Below are 21,556 nucleotides of genomic sequence, written 5' to 3'. Positions count from 1 at the left end.
AATCCTCTGTGTTGTTTAGAGCAGGATTCTCCAAATGGGCTAAGAGACTTCAATAGGAGATGCCTATACATTTTAGAGTTATTTAGAGAACCTGGAAAATTCCTCTAAAAGGAGTATAGCATTAGCTAGAGAGAATGAATTGATTTGGTTTTCTGTGATCAGACCTCAGAGATGAGGTCTGAAGCTTTATATTCTCTGTATGTAGATGTCACTGTCACACGTGTTTGTCTTTACATTTCGCTTTGTATTACCTGTATAGTTGGTTGATGGGGTCAAAAATAAAACCTGACAATGGTAAATCCAGAGATTCTGTTAGTGGTTTAAGCAGCATGGGATAGTTTAGCTCTATTAGGCTCTCACCATGGCCAGGTGTGGGATTCCTTAAACAAGTGATGGCGTATGATTACAAGTGTTTCTAAGTCTACGAACAACATCTTGCATTATGGAAGATACAGATTACGAAACCACTTCCATTTGATTTTGATGTTAATGCTGTAATGTCTAGTTGCTCCAGGATTGCTGTAACGTGGTACCTGTGGTTATGAGTAATAATTGATATTTAAAATATTACAAAACTATTTAAAAGTATTAAGGCTGTGTAGACTAATTTTGAGATGGGCGCTTGCTATGTGAGGGTTGTTCTTGTAAATTTGCATACAGATAGAAAGCAGAAGAATTGAAGATTTCTTGAAGAGAAGTGTTATTTATCTAACGCTACTCCGGAGTGGGAGATGCCAAACAGTAGGTGTCAGCACTGCTTCAGTTAGGCACAAGCTCCCTGCAAATGTAGAGTAAGGCAACAAGAGTTAAGCACAAGTTTGCTGTGTGCTAGACTTTCAGCAAAATGAGTACCTGTAAAGAAGTTCTGAGACAGTGCCTGACACTTGTTATAAACGAGCTTTCTGGAGGAAGAGCTGGACAGTAGACCACATGAGTTGGAAGATAAAAGCTGGTATAAATAATCTGTTCTCACTCTGACATATTTCCAATATACTGAAGGAAAGACTTTCTGAAAATTGTAATTGAATTAGGTTTTGTTATCTAGCGAATTGACTAGAGAGGTTTCTCAGAGGGAGACTTAATTTCCAAGGAATATTAAGAAAAGTAGAAAATCAATAACAACTAATGAGACCTAGTATGCTGAAGAAGGAAAACAAAGACCCAGAACTCGGACTGCAGCAGATAGGATTAACTACTGTGCTAGGAAACTTCTGTTGCATTTTGGAATTGTGCAATTTCGTGGTGTGGTTTTAAACTGGAACTAAGTAATTAGAAATCTTATTCATGAAAATGATGTATGTCCTGTCTACGGGTCTGTGGACGATTCTGCAACAGTTTTGGGGGAGAAAAATCAGGAAGATTTAAGCAAGGAAAAAAAATGTGGTCGTATAACCCATATGAAGCCAGAAGAAACCATAAAAAAAAGGAAAAGGGAGGACACAAATTCTTCATTGACTTTTCTGTCTCAATGGGGACATGCACCTGAATCCAGGATGTGATGATTAAACCACAAAAGGTAAGCACAAAGGCCTTTAGAGCCCAGTGAAAATATTATGATTTCAGCTCAGTGCTTCCTTTTAACGTGCTGAACCAGAGGTTCAGCTCTCTAGAATTGTTTTTAATCTGAACAAGTACATACCTGTGGGAATTACATCCTTGAAGGTGGGTAGCACTGTAGCTTTAAAAGTCTAAGATAAAATGGTGAAAGAGCCTTGCAGGCACTCTACGAAGTTGATAAGGAAGTGCTCTTACGAGGAAGACCTCACCGTACTGAATGCCAGGTGGATGGCTATGCACGGAGAGAAGGCAAGAGAGGGTTTTTGTCGTCAATACTCAGCGGAGAGTTGGGACACCCTTCTCCTCCACCTCTGCAAGCATTCTCTCCGGACAATGCCCCCCACCCAGACTTTGCGTTGCGTTGCAAAATGCTGGGACTTCCTGGCAGCTGCTGCGGTGGCACCCTGAGTATCCCAAGCTTGGCAGCATAGCCCAAAGGGAATGCAGCTGGATCGTGAGTCAAGTTGATCTGTTGCTATATAAAAGGGGGCGGGTCACTTTGCTTGTTCCAATTCCTTTTCTGTTATTGCTGCTGCAGAAGCACCAACCAAAAGCAGCTGGCACGCCTCTTTGTTGGCCCTTATATAACGTGGGGCTTCACAGGTTACTTACGGAGAAATAAAGTCAGACGGTCTTCAGACAGACTCATATTACTTGTCGTGTCGCTGGTGCTCACTTCCCTGTTAGGTGTAGGGTTGCTCTTAGGGGGGAGAGGGGTTGGTGGTGTCCGTGGCCCTATTTGAGTCAATTTTGGAAGGTGTGCAGGATGGCGCCAGACGAGACAGGGGATGAACTTGTTTTCTTTGTGAATGGTAAAAAGGTAAGGAAGATTCCAGCATTCTTAGCTTGCTCCTTGATGGCTTGCTGATTACTTATTTTTCTAGTCTTCTTTTCTTCCTCTGAAGTTCTCTAATACCAGCAAAATTGCTATGATCACTTCTGAATATTAAACTGTCAAGGCTACTTACACTTACTGCTTTGCTTATTGGCTTTTTCCCTTCCTTATCTTTAGTTTTTAAATTATTCAGAGAGCAATACAATGTTCCTTTTACAGTTGAGATTTGTTGGCAATAATTTGCTGCAGTTCTGGGGCAACTACTTTTACTAGAAATATTTTCAGTAATTACAATAGATCTGGAAAATGCAACTCACATATAAGCGTCTCTATAATTCATATGTTCAGTAAGTAATTTGGCATTTGCCTTTAAGAAGTGACCTTAGGAAAATATTTATCCCATTTCCATTTTAGAAGCTAGAAATCTTTACACTCTAAAACCCATTACCTGATCCTGTTTTGCATATATCGAAAACTCAAGTATCACCCAGGTCAGCTGCAGACAATTCCCCCAGGAGTCGTGGTGCCTGACAGGAGGGTGGGAGGTGGTGCCTGCACACACTGCACACCTTTCAGCTTTTTCTCTCCAAATCTCATTTCTCTGCAACTTGTAACAAGTCAAGACTACCTCTTTTGAAGTATGAATACAAGTTCTGAGTTTAGCCCAGTGTTAATCTTGCCCTGCCTCTTTCCTTATACCTGGGTGGAGAAACACGCAGAGCAGCTGGTAGCAGAGAAACCTGGGGAGGGGAGAAGGTTGCATATCTGCAGTATAGTTTGAGGCCAAGTTCGTGGACGTTCCTTGTGCCTTCTTCAGGGGTAAATAAGATGCAGAACTAATTTTGGGCTAGAGAATTAGCCTTTTTAATCCCTTGAGGGATCACACGCTATTTTTATTTAGTTAAAAAGCTCTGTGCGCTGCCCTGAAGACTGGGACAGGATTCCTATCAATTTTGCTTTTGTTGATCTTGCCTTCTAATTTAATCATGTGTAAATGTGGATTAGATTGTTGCTACGATCAGGGTGTTTTAGTTCTGAATTTGGATCCCAAGCTAGACTGGAATTTGAACTTTCCAAGGTTTTGTTAAAAAAACAAAACAAAATACAACTTGGAAGCACTGGAAAAAACCTGGGACATTTGATGTCAAAGCCTTGTTTTGTCTAATTATCAATTGCTAGCTGAATAATGAAGTTTGCATAGTATAGATTAAAAATTAATCCAAGGTCTCTTTAATGTAATACTGATGTAGAAGTCAGCCCTGGTTCTGAGCTTTTATAAAGGAGACAACTCCTGAAGCTTTGGTTGCACATTTCAGTAATGGTTCATGTCAGTGTTAACTGACTCTTCAGCTGTTAATTGTTGCCAAAAGGATGTTAAAAAGTTGAAGCTTTGTTTTAATTATGACCAGCTAATTGTGTCTTGTAAATGAGATCATGAAACAGTTGCATAGGATGATGTATGAATTTTCTGCTATGACAGGTGATAGATTTACCATTAATTTGTCTCCTTCTCTTTCCGTGAAGGTTTTAGTCACTTCAGATCCCTCCCTGTGAGCCCAAATTTTCAGACTGAATTGAGAGCTTTTTTCAGTCTTACAACAGGGGATTGCCACAATCATCTATGGCAATCCAGGCCCTATCAAAGGCTATACTGTCATGTTTGGTGGTGGTTTTTGTATTTTAAATACACTCAGATGGAAGAGAATTGTTCTTCTGGTGCTAGACGAGCTTTAGTTCATAACCAATACGCTGCTCATGGCAGGTATGGGAATGTTTGCTAACTCTTCATATCCAGAGATAGCTGGTGCTTCAGCATCAGTGATTGCTTAAGTATTACAGGAGCATTGCTCTGTGTCTATCAGTAGAAAAGTCTGTCTTCCTGGAAAAGACTCTTGGCTAACTCCTGGAAAATGTGTTGCAATCAGTAAAGCAGAAGAGAGACGTAGCTGCACCACGCTGGTTTTGTGGAACGCTTACAGATGTAGGGTGAGGCAGAGAAGGGGAGAAAGAGCAGGTGTGGGTCCTGAAGGCCGTCAGCTGAAAACAAACCTTTCCTTTCTATCTGCTCTGGCTGTGTCCTGAAGTTAAAGAACATGTTGTGAATGTTGTCTTCCTTGGTGCTTTGTAGCAGTTTTCATGGAACCACAGTTCCCTGTTTACAAAACCGCGTTGGAGCTGGCCTTGTGAAGAGTGAGAAGGTTTTATCACGTTACCTTGGCAGTCCTTGGTTGGAAAAAAAAAAAAAAAAAATTAAAAAAAAAGGCAGGAAACCATAAGCCATTAATACTACCAGCAGTACCAGCTCGTTCCACATGTCGAGACTCTCTCAGCATCATTCCCTGCTCGCTCATGGGACCGCAGTTCCACCTGATCAGAGAGGAGGAGGAGGCCCAGAGCCTCCAGTGACTTTATTTTTTGGTTCCTTTTTTTGGTTGTGCTGCCAAAATCATTTGAGCAATGCCCCCAGCAGATGAACGTCCAAGAGAGATAACAGATGATTGGACTCATTTGGCAATCCAGTCTGTGGCAACAAACATGGAGTTTGCTGGCACACTTCTGCCTGTGAGAGATTGTGATGAAAGGGGGTGATCAGGAGCTCCTAGGCAATGCTGCTGAAACGCCAGGTAGCAAATCAGGGTATGGATCCACCTGTCTGGAGTCCTGACCAAGTATTCCAGTCAATTTGCTGGAGAGACTGAAAGCATGACCAGTGGGAAAGGTTACTGCTGTGTGTATTTGTGGCAGCTCTGCATTGCTAATGGGTTGCTGATATTCATATGCATTTATATTATTGCCGTAGTACAAAACTGCACAGTAAGAGGAGGTTGATAAGACAGGGACTTTCCTGGTAGCCAATACTACTCTTTTGCATTAGCCCGGTCTGTCATGTTGTCAGGAAAAAGTCTCAGAAGAGCCGAATACCTCATAGTCTGGGTTGTTTATTTTAAGCACCTCTTCGCTGAGAGTTAAAGTTGACACACAACTATCACAAAGTTACCTTGGTTATATTGCCTGTCTGCAATATGATGGAAAACAGCACATACAGTTTACAGGAAATAATGGCAATTCTGGTTTCATCAACTGGAAGGTGTGTCACACATGTAGCATGTAATTTTAGTTCAAACATGCTCAATATTTGTATTTCTATCCTGAATATTAAGGGGGGTGAGGGGAATGTCTGTGTTGGAAACCACATTAAATGTCTTCCAAAGCCTGTGGAATTTTGATTTCAGATGGAAGTGTACAAAATACAGATATTTCTCTCAATCCATTCTCTGCCCAGCCTGTATTTGTGCTTGGGATTGCCCCAGCCCAGATGCAGCACCTTGCAGCTGGCCTCGTTGAACCTCATGAGGTTTGCACAGGCCCACCTCTCCAGTCCGTCAAGGTCCCTCTGGATGGCATCCCTTCCCTCCTGTGTGTCTAATGAATGTCCTCCAAGCTCATAACCCTTACCTCTGACCCCAGGTCTCTGTCAGCATTGCAGATTCACAGCTACAGTGGAGTTGTCTGAAGTTAGTGCAGTAGGAAACTGGGCTGTGAGTGTGAGCTATGAGTGTAGGGTGTTCATGACGTTGTCCTGCACAGTAGGAGCCACTTGCTGGTAAGGTTGATCCAAGGTTTGGCTATGATGGGACTCAGCACATGCTTGAGTACTTCACTAAAAGCCCATGGAGCTGAGTGGCTGCATGCTTTGCTGAACAAAGACTTAGGCTTGTGTTTCACTGTGTGTTAAAACAAAATAACACTGTAAAAGGAACAATTTGCCAAAACTTCAGTTGCTCAGTTGGAGTACGTAGTGGAATGTTCTTTGAAAACTTTCAAGAAGAATTCTTGAGAGGCTTTCTTTGATCTAAGGATAGCATTGACGTGAATATTCTTTAAATATTCATCTGGAAAACTGTTCTGAAGGTTTTTCTCTATGCCTGGCTATCTTGGGAACTGGTTTGAAAGGGTTTGCAATGGCCATTGCTGCAGACCTCGGGAAGGAACTCAACTCACAGTGAGGGTACAGATTTTTGGGGAAGGCTTTTAGCTTGGGAAATGTCTGTGAAAGGCCAGCAGTTCATGGGAGCCTAGGAGTCAGTCACAGGTATTTCTGTTGGAATTACCTGCTCGTGTCTGTCTATTTACTGAACAGCAGCAGGGGGATTTATGTGCTTGCTCTGAACTGAATGGTCACGAGAAGACCAATACATGCTCTTACTAGCTGGTATGTATACGGGAGGCAAAGGTATGAGACCGTACTGCTTTGACTAGCAGCAGCACAAGTGCTGCGTGATTTACTGGAAGGCATCCCCGAGACAGAAGGAAGAATTGTTTCCTTGTGGATTATCCCCAGTGCAGAAATTAAATGTACAGAAACAAAACAGCCCCCCTGTATTGTGCCTTGTAGCAGCAACTGTATTAGATGGCTATAAAAATGCAGATTCAAGTAGAAAATATGAACCTTGTCTCTTGGGACTAGTCCTGTCACGTGTCAGGGACAAAAAATGAAGCAGTGCAGAGGGCTTTAAGCAAGAAAAAAGGCTTACACAAATGCTTTCTCTTTCGTTTTGCCATTCGAAACTGGGAGCAATTAATTTATAGAAACAACATGTGCCAGGGTGGGATTTGGGTTAAAAGCAGTAAGAGGACTTGCAGTGTGTGAGAGCTGAGAACACGTGCTCCTGTTCTGGCACTCGGTGAATTTGGAAATGATTCTTACCTTCTGTTAATAACAGTGGCGCAGGAAGCCAGGCTCTGCAACTCGTGGGCAAGAGCAGACCTTCGGTTTCTGGCCATGGAGCAAAGGTCAAAGTAAAATCTCATTTTATATCTGATAGTTAACTGCTGGTAGTGTTGTTCACGAATGGATGAAGCCGACTCAAAACCTGCAAAGGAGATTTGTTCTTGGTTAGGATTTCATATTACTTCCTTTTGGATGTCAACTAATGTATGTAACACGAGTACATTTAACGCTGTCAGGGATGAAAAAGAAACTAAAGGCATTTGGTACGTGCTGTCTGACCTTTGGTACCTATAATAGGGTTTCTACTCTGCTTTTTACTTTCTTTTCCTGTACAGTCTGTTACCAGTTGTGCTTCTGTCTGTTTTCTGCATATATTCTCATTTTCTCCATCTCTTCTAATAGTAATAAGTGGAAGGGTCAGAGGTCAGCTAAGCCTGATCAATAAGGCTGATACGCAGTTCGTGGAGATACCAAGAATTCAAAACTCAAGTCCAAAACACTGCTCTTTCTTTCTCTGCTCACAAATAATTCTGCTTGCTATTTTTGGTGAAGGGTTTATTAGGGGTTGCCTTAGTGGGCCATGGCTGAAACACTCAGACCTACATGATATGTTTACTTTTTTCCCCTGTCTCAATAAATTCGAGGCATCATTGTGTCTGGACACATGTAACCAACATTGCTGAACCAAAGAAAGGGGAGTTTATCTGTGATTCTACTCCCTGCTTTGGAAAAGAAGTTGAAGAAACACTAAGCTTTCTCCTTGCAAGTAATGTATCCAGCTGTGTTGTAAAGTCTTCCCTGTGTAAAAAGTCTCTCCCTTCTTGCAGGTCGTGGAAAAAGATGTGAACCCAGAAACAACTCTGCTAACCTATCTAAGAAGAAAGTGTATCCAATGTCAGAAGAAACTGCAGAAGGCGTTGAAAGCCTATAGCGTTTCATAACTGTTTGTTGTTTAACTGTGCACAGACCATAGGAGGGAGTGTTCTGCATAGCCTGGTACTATTTCATTCTAGAAAAGATTATAGAAGGTATTCCAAGATTGAAGAATAGAAAAATATATAATACGTTAAATAAATCTTAAATAATTTGTTAATGCTTTAAAGGGCAATCTCTCAGAATTGCTAGCAATTGGAAGATAGAAATGACTACAATATTGAAGGAAATTTTTCTGTTTCACAAAAACTGTAAACAATTTTCTGGCCAAAACATTACAGCCACTTGAGTTGGTTGCAGCATCATCCAGTAATTTGGATATTGCTGGATCTATTATATCCAATAATTTGATTATCCCATGGAATGTGTATCATAGGGAAGGCTGAGGTGATCCAGAGGTCTGCACTTGGAGTTAAAAGTTTCAACCACATGCTACAGGCATGTTTACGTGAAGAGATGCAATCAATCATGTTTCACTCCTCTGAGATGCTGCTCACACATGACTCAGATTTGCTTCAGGAGCTGGGTAGCTATTACTACGATGACGAGGCTGGCTATACTAGGTCTAGTTCTGTCGGTAGAGTCATTCCATATTTTCTGAGTTTTTGTTTGCCCAACTGGGAGTGGACGTGCTCTAGACTGCTCATGTCTGTGTTGGTGTATTCTTTAAAAAGAAGCATGCATTCTTACTCCAGCTTTGCTGCTATGCTCTAGTTTTCTAGGATATAACTCATGCTCTGTAGTTTCCAGCAGAACTATCAGCAGCCCTGTTTTATCTGTTTCTTGGATAGATAAATAGGGAAAAACAAGCCACCTGTCTCCTGTACCTGTGTGTCTTTTTCACTGCTAGACCTTTTGTGCCTAAGCTTGTTAATATTGGATGTAAATAACTTCAAAGGAAATAATCAGGACTCTGTTTAAATGTTCTGATCTTGTGCACGAGCATTCTGATGAACTTATTTTGTAGATGTCTTGCTAGTGACAGAGAAGAAGTACTTTGAAAAACATGTTTTATTGAGGCAGATAAGCACTATTACCACAAAACTTTGGGTCGCACAAGAAAACTATATTTCTGCTGAAGTAGGCATGTAGATTCATGAACATAATAGCTCTGGCTCCCAGTTTCTCTCTCCTGCAGTCTTATGGAAACCGGGCTGCTGATTGTGTTCTTAGAGGCCATTGCTTGAGAAGCCACTGTAAATGGGACCAAGAGACATGCTGCAGTGGCCAGGCCATGACTCTTGAGATGCAGGTAGTTTGAGAGCAGTTCAGGAGCAGTGCCCTTGTCAGTTGTAAACTCTGGCCTACAGCACTGTGTGATTGCCCTGCTTGGGCTCCTTCCATGTGGCAGGAATCACCAGGTATAGGAAGAAGTCAGCCCCCACTGGTAAGGGGTGCTGAAGATGTCACCGTGTGTCTCAGGAATGTGGCTACGTGCCCGAGCAACTCCTGCTCAGCTAAGGGCTTTGTCTCCCATGTCATTGCCTTTTCTGAGTCAAATGGAAAGTGAGAGGTGTTGAAGTTCAGAAATCATTGTTTATTCTGAGTTTATTTGATCACGGGCTGCTTCCTTATCAGGGCTTTACAATATTGATCTCAAAGCTCATGTTGCCAGCATTTTGAGTCTTCTTATGTCAAGTTAACTTATTAAGCAGGAAAAATATGAGTGCTTTGTTTCCAGCAAGAAATTGTTGCTGAGACTTGATTGACAACTGTGTGAGCAGGCTTCTGCCAACACTCTTCTTGTTTTCCTTGATTCCTGTATTCTCAGTGGGCCTATGTGGAACCAAACTAGGCTGTGGAGAAGGCGGATGTGGTGCTTGCACTGTTATGATATCCAAGTATGATCCGTTTCAGAAGAAAATCATGTATCCTTTGCAATCTGGACTCCGACAGAGTGTGAAATGAAATGGGGATAGTTCCAGGCTCTTGACATATCACTGTTTTAAAAGGTGTTATATAATGTATGCTTCTGCCAAAACATCATTTTTCATTTTCAGAATATAGACTCAGGAGGCTGAGACCAGAAGGTATTTTTTTCCAACAGCATTGTACAGTGCTGATGAAGAGCATTTCTTCTTGCCCTGAATTATCTAAACTTACTCCAGTGCAGTCTATCTGCCTTTTCCCAACTCAGAAAATGTTTATGTTCCATTCTTGCAATGCAGTATAGCTTTTTTGCTATGCTGACCCAAATAATGACAAAATCTTTACTGTGACTGTATTACTACAATAATCTGGTTTCTCTATGTATTCATTATTGTGTGGCAGCCTTCAGAATGTCTATTTCCTGAGAAATAAATTTTCTCCTCTGTTTAAATCATGTAAGAGTGAAGCAGTGAAATCAAACCAAAAAGAGAATGTAGACAGGATGGAGCAGAGGTACGGGTTTGTTTTAGTTTATTTAGTTTACTTAGTTTATTTTTCCTGCGGGGAATAGAAGGCCCTGAAATGTTGGATATACTTGTAATAATGCTGCTTGGAGATACTTTAATTTGGGATTATCTAACTTAATGGATACAAGCAATATGACCTTTGATAGGAGCTTTGATCTTTAGGGTCATTATTTCTGTCTTGACAGAAAAGAAATACAGCAGCTAGCTCCTGTAAGAATTTTGCTGGTAGACTGGAGTTTTTCCTAATGTGTCACCTAGAAATGTTTTTTTTTTTTTTTTTAAATTATTATTTTTACGTAAAAGATTAAGTGATCTGTGCTTTATGTATGTTTTTGTGCAAGTGAGTGTATGCCAGGTGTATAACATCTTGGTATTTGTAGTCTGTCCTCATAAATTACTTACATTAGTTCTGTAGCTTAACATGAGATGATGATGTTTAAATTTCTAGGTCAAATCCTGTGGTACATACTCAGTTTAAATTTTAGATGAAGTTGATAAGAACTTTGGTCGAGTAGGTACCGCAGGATTTTGCTTCTAATACATTCAGTACATCTATTTAAGTTCTCCAGTCTAGTGCCACAGTTTCTGATTACTCTTCAGCCCTCCTGGTTGCCCTTTTCCTTTGCTGAGCAGCACCGTTGAATGAAAATGACCTTAATTTATCATTTTAGCCACCATACTGCCAATGCTTGCCTCTTCCCCATCTGTGCCCTGCATCATGTAGCTGTAACTACTGTTGAAGGCATAGGAAACACAAAATCCAGATTGCATCCAGTCCAGGTAAGCTATTAATGTTGATTTTAATTGTTAACCTTAGAACCCTGTATACTCACTTTCTTTTTATTCTACTCAGTCATGTTGCAGTGTATTGGGACCTTTATCATAATGTTAAAGCAAAGAGACTGTCCTCATGATTAGTCTTTACTTGCAGGAACAGCTAAGGGATGGAATCAAACTCCCTTGTCAGTTCTAGAGCTGTTACGCCCTAGCAAGTTAACTGTTGCTATCCTGGCCAAATTGCTAATGCTTTTGTTCTGGGGCTTTACTTAGTTCACATCTTTTATCAGAAACTGGGACAACTGATGTTGTGCTGAAAGCCTATGTAATGACTGTGAGCCAGGAAATCTGCATTAGGTTTTGGCCCTGCAGCAGTTTTCCATGAATGACCTTGGTTTCTCCTCCTGCACAGTTAGGAACCTGCAGTAGTAAGAAGGAATGAAAGGAACATGAAGTCTTGCTCTTCCAGCAAGGTGTTTTAGTGCACCTCTTAGGGAAGCACACTTCAGCATTAACAGAGATACTGCTCCTTTAAGGGAAACTATGATTCACCTCAGTTTGTACAGCGGGTAGGACTTGTACCAGTACTGTCTGAGAAAGCAAACAACAAAGAGAAAATGTCAGACATGCATAAACGAATGAGAGAGAGTCAAAACCTTCTGTTTTCATACCTCCCCTGAAGGCTCTTAACAACTGAGCTTTGAAATAGAGTTAGTTTTCTATCATGGCAAAGCTGAAAAACTCCCAGTCTCGTTGGAGGCTTACAGTTATTTTCAATTACTCTGGGAATTTGAAGCCTAGATGCAAGCTTTTCAGTGTGCTCTCCTCTTTGAAGTCTGCTTCACAGACTAAATGAACATCTAGTTGAAGAACACCTTAGCTCTTCCTGTAAGATTTCTGCAACATCTCTGTTTAATTAAAAAAAAAAAAAAAAAAAAAAGTACAACTATGAACTCATTTTGATATTACAAGCTGATAGCTGCTGTTACTTTTCCCAGGAGAGAATAGCAAAAAGTCATGGGTCCCAGTGTGGCTTTTGCACTCCAGGCATTGTCATGTCCATGTACACATTGCTTCGGAACAAACCTGAACCCAACATGGAAGACATAGAAGATGCTTTCCAAGGTAAAACCCACGGTCATGCAGAGGTGCAACCAGTGCTGCTTTCATAACAGCTGTTTCACCAAACGGGTTGGAGGTGCACCTTCATTTAATGTATTTCATGAAAGATAGACAATTGTTATGAGGTTAAGAAATAACCTCATATTCCCCTAGAAGACCTATCAGGTGCTATGAAGTAAACAAAAATGTCCTATGGAAAGTCCCACAGAAGCTCATTTTGTGTCCTTAAGCAGTGGCAAGTGGTCTCAGGACTTCACTGAGCTTAATGCAACAAGTATGTGATCAGTGCCTTAGAGGTTTATAAGAGCCCTCCACATCTTGTGGAGGTAAATTCATCACTAGGACAAGAGCTTGCAAAGTGACAGAGAGCATTTGGGCCAGCCAGCCTCAGAAAAAGGACCGTGACAGCAATATACATGATGGAGTAGGGCAGAATCTGACTGTCAAAATTACCTCAGAGGATCCTGTTAATACTGAAATTAGAGAGCTATTACCAGGTTTCTGACAGTAGCCTAAAAGGAAATCAGATGCAAAAGAATCAATCTGTTTGCAGTTCAGGAGACTGGGTGGTTGGTATGCTGATTAGACTTGCACAATTGAGGTAAATGAATACTGAATAGGGCAGAATGTTTTTTCATTAAATTAATTTCAATTTAAAATTTCAGTGACAATGGGTGGTAAGATTGCTGCAAAAATTATTTATGAAATATTCCTCCTCCTGGCTTTTTCATTAGCTTTATCTATATTTGAGAAGCTATGGTGAGAAACAACAGAACGTTCTACAAGAGGATAAACATTCAGCTTAATAACACTAAGGACTTATCCTTTTGCTCTGGCTATGCAGGAAACTTGTGTCGGTGTACAGGATACAGACCCATTCTGGAGGGATACAGGACATTTGCTAAAGTAAGTGGCTTCAGATAGTGTTCAAAATATTCTGGAATTTTGGCTGTCCTTCTCTTTGTTAGTAAAATACAGCATGACCTGAAAAGGGGAGGAAAATATACGTGCTGTACCCCAGCTCCAACTTTGGACACGCTGTATGTGGTTTGTACATTGAAAAAGTAGGAATGATTCACTCACTACAGTTTCTCAAAGTTCAGTGCTTTAGTAAGATCCACCTGATGGTCCCTTTTTGGATCACAAGTAATCAGATGCTGTAATTCTTTTCTGTAAGTCTGAAAACCTCATAATTGCTGAATAGTTGCTGGTGATCCCTGATGTGGAGAAGGTATAAAAGGGTGGTGCATGAATAGGAACAGACTGAGGGGAAATTTGATCAGACAGTTGCTTTCTTGAAAGATCACCAGCAGAGGTGAAGTAACTCTGGAAAGAAGTTGAAGTCACAACTATATAGCTCTTGCCCTAAATTATTCTACTGTATAGGTGACAAGTGAAGCTTTGCCAAAAGTTTTCTCTAGTCCCTTTGTTCCTAAAAGACTTCTGGAGGCTGTGAAGAAAAGTATTCACTAGGTACTTCTGTGATCACTAGCTACTCATGGGGCTATGCGGGTATTATATATCAAAAGTAAAACAGAAATCAGAATACTGCCCATTAATTTCAGCTCATTATCCAGAATTACACTCAACATAAGAGAATACAAGCAGGAGTGAGATACATTACAAATGGTTGATAAACCCAGTTGATATAGTCTACTTGGATTCCCAACGGTCTTTTAACAGTGTCTCATCAAAGCCTTTTAAAGAGCATAAGCAGCCATGGGTTAAGAGGCAAGATCTGGATCGTGGACCAAGGGAAACCAGCTGATGTGATTTTTTTGGACTTCAGCAAGGCTTTTGACACGGTTTCCCATAGGATCCTACTGGACAAAATGTCCACCATACAGCTAAATAAAAACATTATACGATGGGTGAGCAATTGGCTAACGGGCAGGGCCCAAAGGGTTATGGTAAATGGGGCTGCGTCAGGCTGGCGGGCGGTCACCAGTGGGGTCCCTCAAGGCTCCATTTTAGGGCTGGTACTTTTCAATATTTTTATAAACGATCTGGATGTAGGAATAGAAGGTATTTTGAGCAAGTTTGCTGATGACACCAAACTTGGAGGAGTTGTGGACTCGAATGAGGGCGTAAAGGCCTTACAGAGGGATCTGGATAGGTTGGAGAGCTGGGCGATCACCAACCGCATGAAGTTCAATAAGAGCAAGTGCCGGGTCCTGCACCTGGGACGGGGAAACCCTGGCTGCACGTACAGACTGGGCGATGAGACGCTGGAGAGCAGCCTAGAAGAGAGGGATCTGGGGGTCGTGGTAGACAGCAAGTTGAATATGAGCCAGCAGTGTGCCCTGGCAGCCAGGAGGGCCAACCGTGTCCTGGGGTGCATCAAGCACGGCATCGCTAGTAGGTCAAGGGAGGTGATTGTCCCGCTCTACTCTGCGCTGGTGCGGCCTCACCTTGAGTACTGTGTGCAGTTCTGGGCACCACAGTATAAAAAGGACATGAAACTGTTGGAAAGTGTCCAGAGGAGGGCTACGAAGATGGTGGAAGGCCTGGAGGGGAAGACGTACGAAGAACGGCTGAGGTCACTGGGCCTGTTCAGCCTGGAGAAGAGGAGGCTGAGGGGAGACCTCATCACAGTCTACAACTTCCTCGTAAGGGGGTGTCGAGAGGCAGGAGACCTTTTCTCCATTAACACTAGTGACAGGACCCGCGGGAACGGGGTTAAGCTGAGGCAGGGGAAATTTAGGCTGGACGTCAGGAGGGGGTTCTTCACAGAGAGGGTGGTTGCACACTGGAACAGGCTCCCCAGGGAAGTGGTCACTGCACCGAGCCTGTCTGAATTTAAGAAGAGATTGGACTGTGCACTTAGTCACATGGTCTGAACTTTTGGGTAGACCTGTGCGGTGTCAAGAGTTGGACTTGATGATCCTTAAGGGTCCCTTCCAACTCAGGATATTCTATGATTCTATGATCTTTGTATCTATGAAAAAAAGGCAGGAAATGGCAGGTAGGGGAAAGTGGTGTGTTTTTGAATGGCGGAAGGTCACTGATGGAGTTTGGCTGTTGTAAAATCCCAGCCTGTTGCATAAGCAAAGCTGTTTGAGATATTTCTGAATGTGCTGGGAAAAAAAGTGCAGTGGTGTAAGGAAACAAGTTCACTGATGATATCAAGTTAGTTTGGATAGAGAAGATAGGAAGGGATGTTGAGGAATTTCAGCAAGACTTTATGAACCTAGAGTGGTGAAGAGAATGGGATACAAAATTCAGGGCAAAGTGATCCACAGAGGAAAATGTAGGGCTCATTTCATGTATAAAATGGTAGGCTGTGAGCAGCAGACTGTTACCATGCAGAAAGATGATCTTGGAGGTGTAGTAGATTATTCCGTGGAAGCACAAGTTCTCACTGGCAGTCCAAAATAAATAAATAAATCAATCAATATATACGGCAAACAAAAGAGAAAACACTGTTACACCACTGCATCATACCTCTCCTACACTAGAGTGCTCTGTGCAGTTCTGATCCTCTCATCTCTAACAAGGTATAGCAGAAATGGAAAAGATTCAGAGAAGTGGAATGAGGATCACAGCTACAGTAACCTGGCTTCCATACTAACACTGAGTAGACTGGGACTTCAGGCTTGAAGAGAGCAGAGTATTGGGTGTTGTATATACTCACCCCTTTTACTCTGCTCTCTGCACATGCCTTCACAGCTGCAGCTGGACCAGAGTTGCTGACTCAATTGTTAGGGTCTATCTGCAAGAACAAGAGGTCAGTACACTAGAAATGCCCTTGCCATCACACTGCCTTCCACAAGCAAGGGGAAACAACTACTTGCTTGGGACATCCCATCTCCCATTTCTGGTTTGGAAATAGAAAATGTGGGATTAATTTCTCTCAAAAGGGAATAAAATCTGCTTAATTTCCTTAGAATCTGTGCATTTTTCTCAGAACTGCTTTTGTCCCCACAGAACTCGAGTTGCTGTGGCAGAGCAACCCATGGCACAGGATGCTGTCGTAGTAAGAGGGAAAACAGCATGGTAAGCTGAATTAAAGAAGCCATAAACTCAATTTTTAATATTGTATTAGTAGAGTTTTTATGTAATAGCCATTCTTCTAGCCCTATGGTAGTACAGGTATTCAGAGATGTCTGAACTATTTTGCATGTCTGTCTTGGAAAAGTACTGCTGTATTCCTGAGTGGCATGACTGGCCATCATGACATAGCTTTTAAAAGAGTGAGCCATGTTCTGGATCTGTGAGGTGATCTAGCTTCTGGATCTGTGAGTTGAAATACCATGGTGACAACTGTAAGAAATGTGTAAGAAAACACTTCCAAAAAACAGTTAACTCTCTGGTGTGATCTTTCCCAAACTTCATAGTGTAATGATGAATCATTTAATGACCATTCCAATAAATTGTTCCATTGGATCTTCTTGGAATATCTGGAGTAAAAGAGTTAATTTTATGTACTAGTTGAGGTACAAATGGTGGAGGGATCAAAAGAAGGAATCCTGACATAAGGTAGTAGGAATGTAAAATGAATTTTTAGGAAGGAGAGAATAAAAAGAAATTATTTCTTGGAAAACTCCAAGGAATTCTTATGGACTATGGTTGTGTGAAATACTTTAGCAATTAAGATTACTTTGAGTTCTTGCATCAAAATGGTTTATTAGTGAAAAAATGTTACCGAAAATTTCTCTTACCCAGGGATTGATAAAAGGAAAGAATGTAACTGTAAAAGCTGGAATTTTCTGACTTTGTGCAGAATAGCTGAGGTATACTTGTTTCTTCTTCAGAATGGGAGTTGTTGTGGAGGAAAAGCCAATGGTCCAGGCTGCTGCATGAATGAAAAAGAGGACAATGTGGTAAGGTGTTCCTTAAAGTACTTTTTGCCTCTTTCTTGTGTTTTGGAACCTAACTGTGCTTTGCTCTGTGTCAAAGTCTACTGGTTGTAATTTGACTTATTTAGCTTTTATGCTGGTATTAACTCAGAAAACATTCCTTTGTCATCTAACATGCCAATGTGGAAGTGATGACACTTGATTAGAAAAAAAAACTGAGTGTGTTCAGGTTTCTGATCACACATATTCTTAGCAGAAAAATACAACAGGGAGAACTTAGAATGCTGGTCCAGGTCGCATCTTTTCACTGTTTGCCATTATTTGCTGCATGAAATATTAAGAGGTGTTTGATTGGAAAAAGGAGTGAGTTAGTGTTACATGTAGATAGATTTCTCCTCTACCTACTATTAGTTTGAATTTTCTCTTTCATAGACAATGATGTCTTCCAGCCTGTTCAATTCTTCTGAGTTCCAGCCATTGGATCCTACACAGGAACCAATCTTCCCACCAGAGTTAATGGTAAGTTAATTCCAAAAGACCAAGTATGTTGTTCACTGGCTTCATTTTTCCATGCAGAGTTTGAATGTCCCCAGGGTCTCTGTCCTGAGGAAACAGTAGTGCAAAAAATGGCTGCCAATAAAAGAAGCAGCATGGGCATAAACACTTCCCTCTTCATAAAAAGACCTTGTCAGCCAGAATGGCTTAAAAGATCCTGAGTCTTAAATGTCTTCCCCAGCTGTTTGGCTGCCCTTGAGTGCTCTTGGGTTGCCTTCCTTTCCAGTCACTGCCTATCTGGGGATGGAACTGTTGCTGACATCTGGATTTCAGTTTACTAGGTCATCTGTAAACCTTTATAGTGAATACAATCACATCTGAGCTAATGACCCGGTAATCCACTTTCAGTGTAGGGAGAGAAGTAGGAGCTATGGGATATAACTGAATATATTTGAACAAGGTAACTTCTTGAAAGCCCCAACTTCCCTCCACTAAGTATAGCAAGAGGAAAACCTGAGTGGCTTACATCAAAAGTTAGGTAAAAAACAGCTTCTTTCCATGTTTAATTTCTGTCTTTTTTAGGGTAGTATTCCCCAAAGAAACTGTTATGTAACGACAGAATTGTTCCAACCAACAATCATTTCCAGTGCATGGTTTGTTTACAGCTTCCTTCATATTTAAGAAGTGAAATCTCAGTTATTAATTCTGCTGTTGCACCCAACTCAATCCAGCCAAATGGGTCCTGAGCTACAGCACTAGCAAGCTCTCATGACACTGTAGCCCAATATATATTTAGCCTGAAGTAGGCTCCCTACTGTTTCTTCCCTAAAAAGTTCCCCTGTCTAAGAGTTGTTGTTGGGAGACAGCTATGTTAGTCTGTTTTCTTTGGTCACAAAATGAAGGAATGAAAAAGGGAACCAGAATCTGGCCTTATTACTTCTGAGATGGGTGAAGCTACCAGTATCTGCCACAACTCGGGGATGATGGAGCGTGCTGGCAGAGAGGTTGGTAGGGAGAAGTGGCAGCAGGATGCACGTGGCAGAATCAGGAAGGAAAAACTTTTGTCAGCATGACAGAGACTCTTGTCAGTGATAGTGGAAGAATGGAGAATGGCTAACTGATCAACAGTGTGGATATCACAGGTGCCTGTCAGTAACTTGACTGAGAGGGAGCCTGGCCTGGTATAGGCATGGGCAGCACATGAGAGATTCTTGGCTTGATGTAGGGTTTGAACTCCATCTGAACTCATTTTTGCAGAGTCAGAAAAACAAACAGCAGAAGCAGCTGTGTTTCAAAGGTGAACGTGTAATGTGGATCCAGCCTACGACTCTCCAGGAACTGGTCGCCCTCAAATCCCAATACCCCAATGCCAAGCTTGTTGTAGGAAACACAGAAGTGGGTAAGAGGAAGAGCTAATGCTCTTTATCAGCAGTTGGAAAACTTTAAAAAGTTTACCTCGACCTCTGAGCCTTTGTACTAGTTCTGTGGACTTCTGAGAAGGGGGGAGTGGCACAGTATAAAATTTCCTTGTATTCAAAAGAACTTGGCTGTGAAACCTGTGTTCTGCAAGATGTTCGAGGAATAAACTCTTAGACTTGAAATCTTGAATATTTTCTCCCATAACATATACTTCTGCAAACATGAGGGGTGAGAGAGTTAAGACATACTGAGTAATTCTGTTATTCTGAACAATTAATCCAAAGACAGTCTCCCATAGTTTTCTGCTTCATTTCATACATTCTTCTTTCCTGAAGGATTATGTACAACAATAGGCAGATAACACAAGTGCTAAATAGTGTATTTAAGGTTATTGAGAGCCAAGAAAAACTTCTCTAGAACTTCCTGATATTGATAGGAAACAACTTTTAGTTTCTCTAAGACCGTACATGATCAATGTGTTAGATGGTCAGTGAATCGACTCATTTATAGGCCTGCTGCCATTTCACTGGGAAACAATTTAGGCTCTGTGTCACCAATATGTAACTGAAGGAGTCTTACTTTTCATTAAGGTGTTGAGATAAGGTTAAAGAACATGTTGTATCCGGTGATAATAGCACCAACATGGATCGCTGAAATGAACGCTGTTCAACATACTGAAACAGGTGAGCAAAAAAGAGGCAGAATGCCTGTTAAATGGGTGGGGATTCCCACAGAATAATAAAGAGGGTATGAAGGAAAACCCCCAGATTAAAGACTACTTTCTATCTCCGTTAATATTTCTCCCACGCCCCTGCAAGTGAGTCAAGTGAGTCCTATGTATAAATAATTTGAGAATCAAATAGAATTTTCAATGGAAGGTATTTTAAACATTTTTATCTCAGTTTGTATGGTGTTTTATTTGTATGATTGGGTTAGTATTGGGTTTCAATGAGCAATCTTCTTATTTAGAAATATTTTAAAATGAGTAACTGGGGAAAAGAAACTGGATTTCGCAGTCTGTGTGACTAAGTTATGTGTTGTATTTATATTTGTGGTGGAAGCAGGTCAAACTTAGAAATAGAAATAATTGAGCTGCTGTAGTGCATGGAGCCGTCCTACAGTGAGGCAAAAGGGTGGTGGGTGACTGTCATATGAGAGGCAATACCAACATGAGCTGTAATTTAAAAGCGAATTTCTTCTGAGGATGTGATGTTTACATGCAGTGCATAAAAAGTGCTTCGAGTGTCTTCTCCAAACCCTTACTGCCTAATTAAATTAGTGGCATCTAAGCTTTGTAGACACGGTTATAACTGTCCTCCCATATCTAGACTTTTGGGAGAAGAAAAACAACACTTTTCATTTGTGTGTTTACAGGGGTCACCTTTGGCGCTGCCTGTACTCTAAGCTCAGTAGAAGAGGTGCTGAGAAAAGCAGTTGCAGAGCTTCCTTCTTACAAAACAGAAGTCTTCAAGGCTGCCCTTGAACAGCTACGGTGGTTTGCAGGGCCACAGATCAGGAATGTTGCAGTAAGTGATGTAGGAGTATCAAGGACTGGAAGTGAAAGCTCGGTCTGAGGAGCTGGCCTCCCTCATCCAGCATTGCTGTGCCTGGTGCTCCCCATATAAGAACACTGGCAAAAAAAAAAAAAAAAAAGAGAGATTACACATAAAACAACCCCAGGAATTGACAGCAACATGGGGTCTCAGATGGTGTCTGTGCTGCAGTGATATCACAGATTCAGCAAGCAACGGCAACATGGTGGATGTGCAGGTCTTCCATTACTGTTAATGGGATAAGTGGGGGAAACTGTAGGGAGGTTTGGCTGTGACTTAACCAAAAATATATTTACAGAGCTGGAAAAAAAAAAAATTGACATTGTTGAGCATATGTGGTTTGAGCATAAAGTAACTCCAATGCATTACCCAAAGACTGTTCCTAAAATTGTTTCAGAGAAATGTTAGTTTTGATGGGACAGCAACTGGTTTCAGGGGTTTTCTACTTTCTTACTTCATTAAAGGCCTAAAATTGTTGAGTGAGCAAAAAGAATATAAAGGCAAACTCAAGCCTAGCTAACCACTAGTGCCTGAAGTGTATGTATGAAGTGTATGAAGTAATGTAGGATTACAAGAAGTTATTGTTGTATCTCGAGTTTCTTTTAATATTTATTTAATGCATTTTTGGTCACTCTAGGCTCTTGGAGGGAACATAATGACAGCAAGCCCAATCTCTGACTTAAATCCTGTGTTAATGGCAAGTGGAAGCAAACTGACCCTGGTATCAAATGGTAACTTACATTTCTTTATGACGCTGAGGTAGATGAAATAGTCAACTGTCCTTTCCTATGCCTTAGGTCAGGTCAGAACTTTAAAATGCATGTTACTAATACATAAAATATTCTGTTTGACTTTATAGGGTTTTGCCCTTTTTACATTCAAGTCTATAGACTTAAGGCTGGTTTCCCAGAGAATTTTGAACTAGAATGAATCTCTAG

At 41.2% G+C, this 21,556-nt stretch overlaps 1 protein-coding gene across 3 annotated transcripts in view; it reads left to right on the top strand.

The window, feature by feature from the left end:
• The window catches only part of XDH (xanthine dehydrogenase), a 73,153-nt gene that overhangs the window by 21,400 nt on the left and 30,197 nt on the right, over positions 1-21,556 (top strand). The window contains exons 1-13 of one of the 3 annotated variants that reach the window (XM_084514309.1): positions 2,169-2,377; positions 7,952-8,009; positions 9,829-9,925; positions 11,125-11,233; positions 12,229-12,355; positions 13,197-13,258; positions 16,280-16,348; positions 17,107-17,175; positions 17,584-17,670; positions 18,904-19,045; positions 19,656-19,748; positions 20,440-20,591; positions 21,256-21,349. In XM_084514309.1, the coding sequence (XP_084370435.1) occupies positions 2,324-2,377; positions 7,952-8,009; positions 9,829-9,925; positions 11,125-11,233; positions 12,229-12,355; positions 13,197-13,258; positions 16,280-16,348; positions 17,107-17,175; positions 17,584-17,670; positions 18,904-19,045; positions 19,656-19,748; positions 20,440-20,591; positions 21,256-21,349 (1,213 nt within the window). In that variant the 5' untranslated portion in view covers positions 2,169-2,323. Of the gene's footprint in view, positions 1-2,168; positions 2,378-7,951; positions 8,010-9,828; positions 9,926-11,124; positions 11,234-12,228; positions 12,356-13,196; positions 13,259-16,279; positions 16,349-17,106; positions 17,176-17,583; positions 17,671-18,903; positions 19,046-19,655; positions 19,749-20,439; positions 20,592-21,255; positions 21,350-21,556 lie in introns of those variants that run through there. The other 2 variants (XM_084514310.1, XM_084514308.1) reach the window with 2 other exon arrangements.

The sequence above is a fragment of the Aythya ferina genome (genome assembly GCF_964211825.1).
Source record: "Aythya ferina genome assembly, chromosome: 3".
In the NCBI taxonomy this organism is placed as follows: domain Eukaryota; kingdom Metazoa; phylum Chordata; class Aves; order Anseriformes; family Anatidae; genus Aythya; species Aythya ferina.
The sequence above is the reverse complement of the archived record's forward strand: the minus strand, read 5'-3'. Positions and strand labels throughout refer to the sequence as shown.